At 39.1% G+C, this 12,598-nt stretch overlaps 1 protein-coding gene across 2 annotated transcripts in view; it reads right to left on the bottom strand.

The window, feature by feature from the left end:
• Positions 1 to 12,598, bottom strand: part of LOC126372804 (voltage-dependent calcium channel subunit alpha-2/delta-3) — a 76,156-nt gene that overhangs the window by 43,241 nt on the left and 20,317 nt on the right. For both annotated transcript variants that reach the window (XM_050018715.1, XM_050018707.1), the window contains exon 3: positions 8,601 to 8,711. In XM_050018715.1, coding sequence (XP_049874672.1) covers positions 8,601 to 8,711 — 111 coding nt within the window. The remainder of the gene's footprint in view (positions 1 to 8,600; positions 8,712 to 12,598) is intronic.

Below are 12,598 nucleotides of genomic sequence, written 5' to 3' on the forward strand. Positions count from 1 at the left end.
CATTTAGCGGCCGCTAGTGGCTCGGACCGGACCGTGTCCGGAAGATAGAGACATTCGCCTTCCGCCGCTATTACGCGACGAGCTTTTAAAGCTTTCGAGAATGAGTAGTAAGAGGTAGTAAGCTCTACACGGACAAAGCTCGGTCAGGTGCTACGAATGTCTGCGAACTGCTACGGGCTGCTACGACCCACGTAGACATTGCTACGATATGTTTTACTTTAGAATCTGGACTTTGAGAAATAGAACATTATTCTCTTAAAAGCTGTGTTTTACAGCTGTATGTGCTCTTTCATAGGGGTATTTTTTTTTCATTTTATTATTATTATTTTATTAAATTATTAATGATTCTTATATTACAGTCAAGTCCCTTGACTTCCCCGTTATACAGAGTGTTAGTGACATCGTATCGAAAACTTTGAAGATATGATTCAGACCATGATTCCGAGTTGATATCAAGTGGAATTATCTGTCACAAAAGTATGAAACTGAAATTTTCTAACAGGAAATTCCACTTGATATTAACTCATAGTCATGGTCTGAACCATTACCCTTGTTACAGGGTCACTAACACTTTGTATAGGTTCTTAGATATTACCTAATGATACATAGGTACACTGGCGAACTATAAAAAGAAATGACATAATTTATGCAACTAAACATTGTAAAATGAACCCATAACCACTATACCTACGATCCACCTACTCGATGTTTCAAACCAGAATTTAACACATCCGTCGGCAGTGTTTGCTAATTCACCGCGCCATGTTGACTTATTTACAGCACAAATATAACACAAATAGCACAGAACAACACAGAACAGCATAGAACAGTAGATACACAGCACAATGCCGGTATAGAGCCGGTCATTAATTACGTTTAATGCGGTTGTGGGAAGTGCTGGAAAGTTTGAAATGTGTACCGATTATCGTCACTCCGATATAATGCTGTGAGAGAAAAACATTATGTCAGAAATAACTAGAGTTCCTTTTATTAGTTTTCATTTGATACTGTTTGTTATGTCCCATATGACAACCACCGCGCTGCAAGATATTTTTCAGCTCGTAAATGTTGCCTATCTGATGACAGCGATACTCTGTAAAAATATTTGCATTTACATACAGTAATAGTTTTTGAACAGCGTGCATGAATAATAATAAAAGTGTACAATTGAGGCCGTTAGCACTATTTGAATGTAGGTCATCGGCTATTTGCTCGGCAGTTCAACGCAAGGAGCGTTGAGCTCAAGTTGTAAAGAGTTGTACTATACAATACTACGGGCGAACTCGTTTTTCGTGTTTATTTACTTTTAATTTGTTACCATCGGGAGATTTCCATAATTTATTTCGCTAATAAACCGCGGGGAAGCGGGGACACTCAGTAGGTTAGGGGGTGGCAACCCGCTGCTGTTTACATTATACCTACCTATTACATTCTACCTATTATATTATGATTTATTACTCAATCGGTTCGCTGCCGTTTTCTCAAATAATGCCGTGTGACGTATATTATTTGAGAAAGCTCGAGATAGCTGGCTAAAGGAATTTGAACTACGCTCTTGCGCTAAAGGAATCGCTAGCTTTGATAAAGTCTTAGCTAAAGGTGGTAAAGAGGATTTCGCGTCAGCGCGGCGAGTTACGAATAGACTGGAAGGAAACTGGATGTAATACCGACCTTCTCATGTTAAAATTAAGTTAAGGGATTTATGAAAATATTTAAAATAGGTAAGTAAGTAATATTATAAAAAAATGTCTCCTTATTCTTGACGATGTAGCCCCACGTGTGTACAAACAATGACTGTTATCGAGGGTTTGTGACGGCTACAAATGTGACCTCGCATAGTTGTACTCGCCGAAACTATTCAGTAATATACTTAAGGAGGAAAACCGTGCATTCTTCTGAAAGTAACTCTCATCGCGTCGTATGTAAATTTATAGCTTACACAACTCCACTGTGGTCGCCATCCTGTCGTCAGTTGGCAGTGGTATCACTGAGCGATCTATTCACGTCAATCTTGTACCAGTTTTCGTCGACCAACTGTCGATTAGCGGGAACACATGCCAAGTGGCAGTATCAATTACTCTAAGGGAATACTGCTGTGTTGACAGATACGAACTAGGGAGTTCCACAGAGGTTTGCAATCATCTAACAATGCTTCAAATTGGGAATGCCGAATCAGAATGCAAATACAGAGACGAGAACGAGTGCATTCAGCCCCCGACGCTCGCGTCGCACGGAATATTCCCTTTGAATTGTGAGCTAAGCGCACCGCATCGTATATAAGTAACTATCTAATCTAGCCTAGACTGCCTCAGCTAAATTCTGCTTTACATTCTGAAGAATACATTTTGTAGAAGATGATTAACGCGAAATTCGAGCGAAGCTCTGAGAAACGGCTTCGTTTGTACCGCACTTCATCCTAGACACTTGAAGAACTAGAACATGGATACAAAGAAATTCCCGGAAAGTTTTTTAACCGAATCAATTCGCAAGACGGCAGCAAGGTATTGAATCGAAGAGCGTTGATGGAATTGCGTACCGGGTACAAATCACAAAACATTCCAATCCCTTCGGTTAATTGAATCCTGTAGGCCTTCATTAGACAGGGAGGGGGTGAGCCGACAAAAACGAACTTTTACGGAAAGTAGAATGCTGGGGTTCGGACAAAAACCACAAATGACATTTGGGAGGTGGCGCGGATCGAATAATTACGTCGACCGAGCTCGTGATCGAACTTGCCTTTCACACTCAAACATTGTCGCGCCTCCATAAAACTTTCGCCGTCAAGTTTACCACGCTTGAATTATACATGGTGTTGTCGAAATGTAAGTAGTGTACGTACCTACTCAACAAATTTTCTTTAAATAAAGGGGTGTTTATAGCGCATATGAAACGATAAAGCGAGGAAATACTTTGTAATGTTTATCGAAACTTAACAAATAGCAACTACTAGCGACCTATTGCAGCTGCAACAAGCGGTTACGGTTTTGCGTTTAGGAAGACTTATTGGATATTGTCAAGTTTGCACCGGATTGAAAGTTGAGTTTGGAAGGCGCCGCAGTCAGACTAGTTTCTGATTCAAAAGAATTCCAATATCAGTGGGCTGGTCGGAGAAGATGTTCGAGGGGGTGAGGCAGGGTTGCTAGGGCGCGGGGGGCGGGGCAGACATCGGCCATCGCGGAATATGTTAATGCAGCGAGACTCTACACGGCCTCAACGCTCGGAGCCACAAAACCTCGACGAAACTTGCCCGCGTTGCCACATAGTTCGCGATAAGTGCACGCTGCGTTCATAATATAACTACCCACTTACTCGCATTGGAAATGCGATTTTTAACTCTGTGGACTTTAAAATATGTTGGAGTTTTACACTCTGTTTACTTGCAACAGATTTTACTTTAAAATGGTAAAAGATTTTTAGAGCTGAGCAGTTTTGAGTTATTATTCATAATAATGAAATGTAGACACGCTAGCGGTGGTAAATATAAACAACACAGACTCGCGCCCGCAATCGCTATTAGGGCGGGCAGAGCCTCAAGCAACTACAAGCTATGTGCAATCACTTGGTAACCTTCACCGGGAGCATTCGCTGTAATGTAACAATATTTACGGTTTGATTTTAAGTATTACATTACACACAACAACTGCTTAGCTTAATAGTGGAAAAAAGTACTTAGCTGCTTAGTAGCCAAGCCAAGTAATTAATGTCATATGTAACAAATATGCAATAAGTAACAGTTAAAACAAAATGCGCAGTTCTACTCCCACACTAATGTAATGCTCGGATTTAAACTTACATTATAAGTCGTGGACTAATTACCGACTAGTCACCGACTAATTATCCTGATATTGGCCGGTTAGTCAGCTTTCCCGACTAGTCGATGCATCTCTAGTACAAGGAGGGGCAACTTTTATTAGGTCATGTCGAGGAGGGCAAAATCCGTAGTCGAATCCGTTATTTATTAATCCTTGAAATATCCGATATTTCAATATCGTGATACCAATTTCAATATTATGTTTAGTCCTAGACTCAGTAGAACGTAGTCACACCCCGGACACTTCATACAAACAACCTCGTTTTATACAGACACCACACACTGACGTTATCGTACACGCGCATCTGTGTATGTGATGTCTGACGCCATACGATTCAAGTCTAAACTATGTGCGAGGGGGGTGAGGTAAACCTAGCTCAGACGTTGGTGGGGAGCGGAGTGTTGCCGTTCTATGGGTAGTATTATTCCTTGTTCTATATCGTAGTTATACACTTGTAGTGTAGATAGAATAGAAGGGTAGTTCGACGCTGTTTGCAATATTGAATGCATAGCGGTTTGCAAGTTGCATATTGAGTGCGTCTGAGGTCAATATCAACTGGGGCCAATTCAGACAATCGACTGCTATCAATTATTGCGCTCTGCCAAGATTGATGCCGCTTCATGCATGTTTCATGTTTGCCTGGTACTTGAGTAAGTACGAAATTTGAATGATAGAAAAGTTACAGTAATTCTTGTAGGCAGCGTCAGGTACTATCAAAAGACTGAATTGGATCATCAATGTTGGGAATAAAAAATGCACATCTAGATAGGACATAATTAGTATACTTAATGAAATGAAATAAACGTAAGTATACGTATTTATTACGGGCGGGAGGACCTCGGTGGCGCAGCGGTAAACCCGCTCGGTCTGCGATTGTTGAAGTTAAGCAACTTTCGCAAAGGCCGGTCATAGGATGGGTGACCACAAAAAAAAGTTTTCATCTCGAGCTCCTCCGTGCTTCGAAAGGCACGTTAGCCGTTGGTTCCGGCTGCATTAGCAGTCGTTAATAACCATCAATCCGCACTGGGCCCGCGTGATGGTTTAAGGCCATCCATCCATCCATAGGGAAGGCCCGTGCCCTAGAAGTGGGGACGTTAATGGGCTGATGATGATGATGATTTTTACGGGACCTCATAATGTTATATTACCTATGGAGATTATGTCACGATACAAACAGGCTAGCAACATGAACATCCTCAAGACTTGCTCTAAGACCACGTACTACTACCACTTGGTAAGAAAAAATAAGCTTCACAACATTCAAGGATTCTTAAATTCGTCAATAAATCCGGTTTATTCATCGTTGCATGCGAATCTCGCCTTCGGAATATATAAAAATGCACACAGTAAAAGGTCGAAATCCGTTTCAACAGGCCTTGTTGGTAAATTCTATGCGAAGCTGGGCTCAAGCCCTATCCTACTACGGTAACTCGACTGAAACACTTTATTATCTTCATTCGAGAACAAAAGATTAAAGTAACGAAGGGTCACTGGTTAAGTGCGGCGCTGGAAACAAATAACGGTTTTTCAATTTTATCAAACGTTTTTATTTTTTTGTCTTTGTAAAAATAAGGATTCGAGACATGTGTTGATATATAGTTTATATATTGTGACTTATTTACAACCCTCACCATCTGCAAGAGGACTCCACACTGGTAAATTGAAACTATTCACCGATGGTAAGTCATAGCTCCATAGAATAAGCGATAGACATAACGACAATGTAGAAGAATGTACAGGTATAGATAAGAAACGTTGATTAATAAACCTATACGAAACGAATACGGTTGAATTTGGATTGTTAGGGGTGTTAGGCCGATTCCTTGTCACTATAAATAAGGTTCATCATATTCATCTTAGAACTTCGTGTCAACAGTGGCTGCAAGTTGTTTATACTTATTTAAAGCTCTGCTCATCCTATTAGGGATTACATGCGTAAGTTCAAGTATGTGTAGGTGGACTGTATACAAAACTAAGCAGATTTAAATCAAGCAGAGACTATAGAATTCCATTTGCTTCGATCCTGACACACTTCTCTTGCTTCCTCCACATTCATCAATCGCTCAATCAATCAATCATTCTATAGTCTCTGCTTACCCCGGTGGGAAATAGGCGTGAGTTTATGTATGTGTATGTATTTAAATCAAGAGGAAAATAATAAATTAAATTAATAATAATTAATGAGGATGATGATGGAGGAGATAATTAATAAGGAGATAATAAATTATTTTTTAATTGGAAATATTATTGCCAGTCAAAGTTTTCGACAAGGAAGTATGTAGAAAAAAGAAGATAGAAGATATTTCCTTTGGTAGGGGAATATGTTCGCAGTCAGCAGCGCCGGCAGAGCGACTCGGCGCATGACAATTCACTCCGGACGGATTCTAGAGCTGTTCCAATGGCAGAGTAGATCCGCGGGCGCACATCGACCATACCACTAAATAGACGCTTATATTTGATTTTCCGTATAGTATTCATTGTGTTAATTGGCTGTGGTAAGGGAGTGGTAAGAGAAGTGGAACGCTACATTCTGATTATCTTAACAAGATCTTAAACACGTCTGAAGGTCCCCGAAATGGTCACTACCGATAGCATCATTCATCATCATCATCATCATTCATTCATCATCATCATTACATTATTTCGGGGGGTTTCCGATACCGATATCAGACGGCATTTTTTTATTTATGTATATTAAAAAACAAACGGTCATTTACATGAAAGTATTACATTCTGGTAATTAGTTTAGACCTATAGTTTCCTTAATTAATTATAATTAACAACAATGTGGTCTGTAACTTAAATTACTTACTACTTCCATTTTAATTTATTTAGGGTAGTTTACTTACTTAAATAAAAAATAATAAACATACAATAACAAAAGATTAAAGAACAAACAATACATCTTATATCTGAACCGTTAGTCAGATTTGGTGACGGAATGAATGAGTATTTACTCGCATAACAATTACAGGAACTGTGTAGGAAATACTGAAATAGACATAATAGTAAATATAGATTTAACAAAGCAAACCACCATTATGGAAAATAAATGAATTCAAAATAAAAATTAAAAAGAATAAAATAAAAAAATCACAAAATAATTATAAGTAACGTTAAAATTTTAGGTCACTTTGCCATCAAACGTAAATGGAATACAAAATAAAATTATTTACACATATTTAGTCTACCACAATCTCTATCTCCAATAAATTCATGACCTCAATAGTAACATATATTTGACAGGAACGCTTTCAACTGTGAAAAGTAGTCTAGAGGACGTTCTATCTATGCTTCAGACAGATTCCTAGAACTGTTCCAATGGTAGAGCAGATTCGCGAGGCGCGCTATGCAAGCCCGGCTTAAGAGAACTTAAGCCGCCGCTAATTAAAGAGAATTAGGCGGTTCTGTTAGCGTACGCACTCGACATTCGTCAAGGACCATTGTTGGAGGAAGAGGTTTGACGAGATACTTGAATGAACTTAATAGTGAATTATATGTGTTCAAATAGAGAACATAACTGTGGAGCTGAGTTATAAATGATTTCTTTTTGATAGACAGCAAACTGTGTAGTGATAGTGATTTTGAAAAAAATAAATCGTAAGTATCTTAGATTTCATCCTCATTCATTAAACGAATGGTTTTTAATTGATCTGTTTTATATCGTATAAATTCACAGGGTTGATCAAATTATCATTGGAATATGAACTGCCTTGTTACAAGTCGAAGACTAAGACCATAATACCAGGTTGAAATTATAATATTCGCCATGAAAGAAGTTCCGTAGCGGCGGCGCTAGTACACTAGCGCAGATTCGGTATAGACTTATTATGATTTGTCTATTATCTGTGGATTTCTTTCGGAGCGCGGACTATGTTTTAAACCTGGTCTTATTTTTAGTCTTCTTTCTTTTTAGTCTTCGTTTTATACTAAGGCGGGAAAAAATGACTTCTTTTTTGTCTGTAGTGTGCATTGGTTCTAAATAAAAGCTGTCGGTGTCGTAACAGCAGACAATTTGTCTTCTTAGTCAATGCTTCGATTCCCTTTTAAAGTTCACTGCAGTGTACACAAAGATGAGAGGAGGTGCGTCATTAATTTGTTTCCTCCCGGAACGTTTGTCAGCGCCGTCTCTCTTTCGGAAAACGGCGAAAAAGTAAATGCATCATTGTATCTTTAAAGATAACAACTCACTGAGACAATCGCTTTTCATCGGATGAAAGATAAAAGAGTTATTCATGTTCTACGTTTTGTTTTAGAGCTAAGCGACTCGTTTTTATCTCAAACAAAGATCGCCCACTATCTTCATTTCAATAAGATCGTGTCGAGATTGGCCGACGGAAAATCTTTAAACAAAAACGGAATAAAAAAGACGAGGACAGTTGAGATAATCTAACGGAATATTTTGGTGCTTTATGACATGCTTCCAAACAAAAGCATTATTCAATTCGTTTTGTTTGGTATATTTCTGATGTTGTTTTCCTTTAAGAAAAGGTTTTCCTTTGTAGTGCTATTCGTCACTTGACCTTCAACCTTTTGTTATTATGCGCATTCGTTAAACAAAGTTGAAACTAGCGCGATATAGGCTGTTGACCGACACGGGACGGCTGAGTGGGGGACGCTCTGATTTTATTTATGAGGTATGTAGTGACTAACCCAGTGATATTTCTTAGTCTATTGTATTTTAAGACAAATTATGTTTCTTTCTGTGTAATCATTTGTACGGACTATCTTGTTTTTTTAATCATCGTCTTTCTATAGCTGGTAGAATTAAAAAAAATAGTGACTCACCATAACGGCGTTGATCTTGAAGTCCATGTGGTTCTTGACCTCGGCCGCCAGCTCGCGTACCAGCAGCAGTCCGTCCTTCCTCACCACCTCCACGTTGTACTCGTGGTATTTCTGCAACACCCACAACACTTCAATATTCATATACTCAGTACACGTGCACAGGTGTGAGTGCACTACTCCGGCCGACAACACCCCTCATCATTCATTATTCATGACTCGAATTGGCCTAAAGGTAAACTGTAAACACCGAGCATCTGGGCGCAAATACAGCGCACGGATCTATAGGCGGCGTAGCGCAGCACGCAGCTACGTCGGACATAATAATATTTCAGAGCAAATAAACTAGTGCTAGTAATATCTGCGTAGAGCAGGCAACGCGTAATTTAATGCTTTCACGAGCACAGATAAACATTGGCAGGCATGTAGCGCTCGCATAATTTGCGAAAATGACAACAATCGTGTCGTATTCGCGCTACATTATGCGCTGAGTTATTGGGCCCAACATGGCGGCCCGCGCCCGCCACTCGCCGGGATCTGTCAAATTTAAAAATGGAACGAACACGTCCGGAATTTGGCGGATGCGGGCTGCCAAATTATTGTTATTCGGCAGAGGCGCCCGCTCTGGGCTGCCTTGTTATTGAATTTTGGATTGTGCTCGCCGTCGCCTTTTGTTGTGCTATCAAATCTTACGAGGTTTCTGTCCTTATAATACTGATGTGATATTTCCTGGAGATTCCACGCGCTCGGTCGAGGCGCAAGTTGTTGAATGTGTGCAATCAACGCGGATTTGTTGTTATTATTCAAATAGTTTAGCTGAAGCGAGCAGTTTGACCTAATTAGGTCCCGACGTGGACGGAAAATTGTGTCTATTATGTTGAGTTTATGAAAACGCTACAGAATGCAAGACTCAATAAAGCTCGTTTCGAGGGTAGTATTGGCAGTCAATGAAAAATGGCGGCGCGAGGCGAAGAGACATGGATACGAGTCAGCTAGTCGCTGCGGCGCTCCCTTCCGACATATTACATTGTCTCGATCGACGCCCCGAGCCCCGATTTAATCGATAGCCTACCCGAGTTTGTTCAGTAGCATTTATGTAAGATTTTATCTACGAAATAGGAAGTTTTTGTTGAGGCTAAGTAGGTCAAACGTCCGTTAATTGCGCGGTTTGAGGCGGACGGTGGACACGTGTGCTTCTCGACCGGCATTTGATTAGTCGTCTCCATCCCTATTCTGTGAGGAGGAGGAGGTGATAAATCTTTACATTTTTTAGCATTAAAATTATTGTTGTTATGAAAAATTTACAAAAGAGAAACACTAACTACTTTAATGTTTAGTCTAGTTCGTGTTCGTTATTTTTTGACTGAAAATCAAACTCATTTCAAATAAGCATAACATAATATAAATAGCCTATATACTTACCTACGTCACACTGCTGGGCACAGGTTTCCCCTCTATCAACCGGAGAGGGTATGGAGCATACTCCACCACGCTGCTCTATTGCGGGCTTATTGAGCTAATAGCCGGGACCAACAGCTTAACTTGTTCTCTGAAGTATGGAATCAACTTACAAATAGGTATAGGTATTTTCAAATCCTCGAAATAGCTCTGTTTTTAATTTGATAAATCCCAATAAATCCAGACCAGTGAACCGCGCAAAACAAAAATCTAATTGGTTCCTTTACCAGGTAGATGTGGCTGGCCCTGCATTGTGGATTAAGGTTAGCCCTCAACAGGATTTAGAACACATCGTTTATTAATTCTCATGTCGCATTCAGTCCCACAAAGGAAAGGAAATAAGAAATGAAACCGACGACAAAAAGGCACGTTTGTATTCCAAAAATTACACTGCGCAAGGTGAGTGAGCTGAGTCTTTTTGTTACGTCCCTAAGTAAATAGAAATATAAGCAGAGATTATGAATAAATCATCTGTCTGCAAGCCTCGACTTGAAATAAAATAGTCTTTATAGTTGTTACATACCAAATTGAGCGATACAAATTGAACTTGGGAGTTCAAAGGCCACATTGAAACAACTCATCCAATAAAGTCATTTTTGATCAAGTAAACTAACTTCAGTATGTACCTGTTTATAATGATAACAAATTATAGAGGTAATATACAGGATGTTAGTGACATCGTAACGAATACTGAGGGGGTTGATTCAGACCATGATTCTGAGTTAAAATCAAGTGGAATTTTCCGTCGCAAAATTCATGTTTTTCTTTTGTTTTTTTAAATTATTTTCAATTCTATACTTTTGCGATGGAAAATTCCACTTGATATTAACTCAGAATAATCAGATGAATCATCCCTCTCAGTATTCGTTACGATGACACTTACACCCCGTACAAGTACATACGGTAGCCATATAAGTAGGTATGGGTGTTAGTGACACCGTAACGAATACTGAGGGGGATGGTTCAGACCATGATTCTGAGTTGATATCAAGTGGAATTTCGTGTCAAAAAATTCATGAAAATTTTTCTTTTCTTTTTAATTATTTTCCAATCCATACTTTTGCGACGGAAATTTCTACTTGATATCAACTCAGAATCATGGCCTGAACCACCCCTCAAAGTTTTCGTTACGATGTCACTAACACCTTGTATAGGTTGTTTAAGTTTATTAACCTTTTGCCAGTTCTTTTTATGTTTTATTTTTTATAATTATAGCCTTTAAATGATTTTATACTTTAAGCCTAACTTTGTATCGTTAATTTTGTTACTGTTCTCATCAAGTTCTACAATCCGTTTTATTTGTGGTATCCTGTGATTGGCGAATTAACATTGTACTTACTGTAAATATACTTTGTTATATAATAAGCTGGTCGGATATCCTCCATTTAGAGGTACAGTCACAAGTACTAATGTGTAGTATACACTTTGAAACCATGTCGCATTCACTTTTTTGACAAATTAAACCGTAAGTCTTATTAAATGACAAATATGACAGTGCGACAGGGTTCTGAAGTGGGTACACGATATTGCTCATGACTGTACAAATGTTATCGTTTTATTTTAGTACAACTTAGTAGGTACCTACCACTTATGACCGATGACAAAATACCATACTTATTAAGTAAAAACGGTCAGTGGAGCAGCTTGGTGGACTATGCTCCATAAGCCCTCCGGTTGATATAGGGGAGGTCTGTGCCCAGCAGAGGGACGTATATAGCTTTGGAAGTATTCTCACAAGGTAATCACGCGGAAAACCGAGAAGATAGAGGTAAACGTGAAGAAAAATTGAAAAAATAATGTTTCATATATGCTTTTTTATTTTCATACGTATCGTATGAATGACATTTTTGGACACTGTTGATATAATTTTGTTTACTGCGCATTCGCAGTATTCGAAGATGATCCGAGTATTTCGACCCAGATGTAGTTCTAAAGTCCGTGAATATTCTTAGAGACACCGCTGCGATATTGAATTTGATTTCTAATCATGGCGGGTCGCCGGTTGCATAACGCTCGAGGGACACATTGGCCGACAAGGAACCTAAATTCAATTAAGCCAGTTAATTTAATCCTCTTTGTACGTCAACACCCCTCCCCTGTCTCTCCCTCTGCCTTCTGATTAAACCTATTTTCACCTATTTACCCGCCAAATTAAATAATGCATGTGTATTCAACCGTCTACCAGGTAAACTTTGTTTGGGCAGGGAAAACACCGGGATTAATAATGTCATATATTGTAAAGCCATACTTTGTTTTTCGGAGAGATTGTATTTCGAAACAGAAGTGTGTTCTTGTTTTGAATGCTGTCTGAGATTACAGGAGTGGAGTAGTACATACGAAGGCTACTTTATAATGAACCTTTATAATTTACCGTCGAAAAATTTAAGCGGCTAATATTTACGTATTATGTACTTACAAAAACACAAGTAAACTTCTTTCCCGTTATTCCACAATATAAAAGAAAAACAAACCGTCGACGGAGTAATTCAAGTGTCATTTTAAAATACCCTCTAGTGAAGAGTTGTTAAGAAGTCCCATCTCCC

This window comes from Pectinophora gossypiella, chromosome 2, assembly GCF_024362695.1.
Source record: "Pectinophora gossypiella chromosome 2, ilPecGoss1.1, whole genome shotgun sequence".
Lineage (NCBI taxonomy): Eukaryota > Metazoa > Arthropoda > Insecta > Lepidoptera > Gelechiidae > Pectinophora > Pectinophora gossypiella.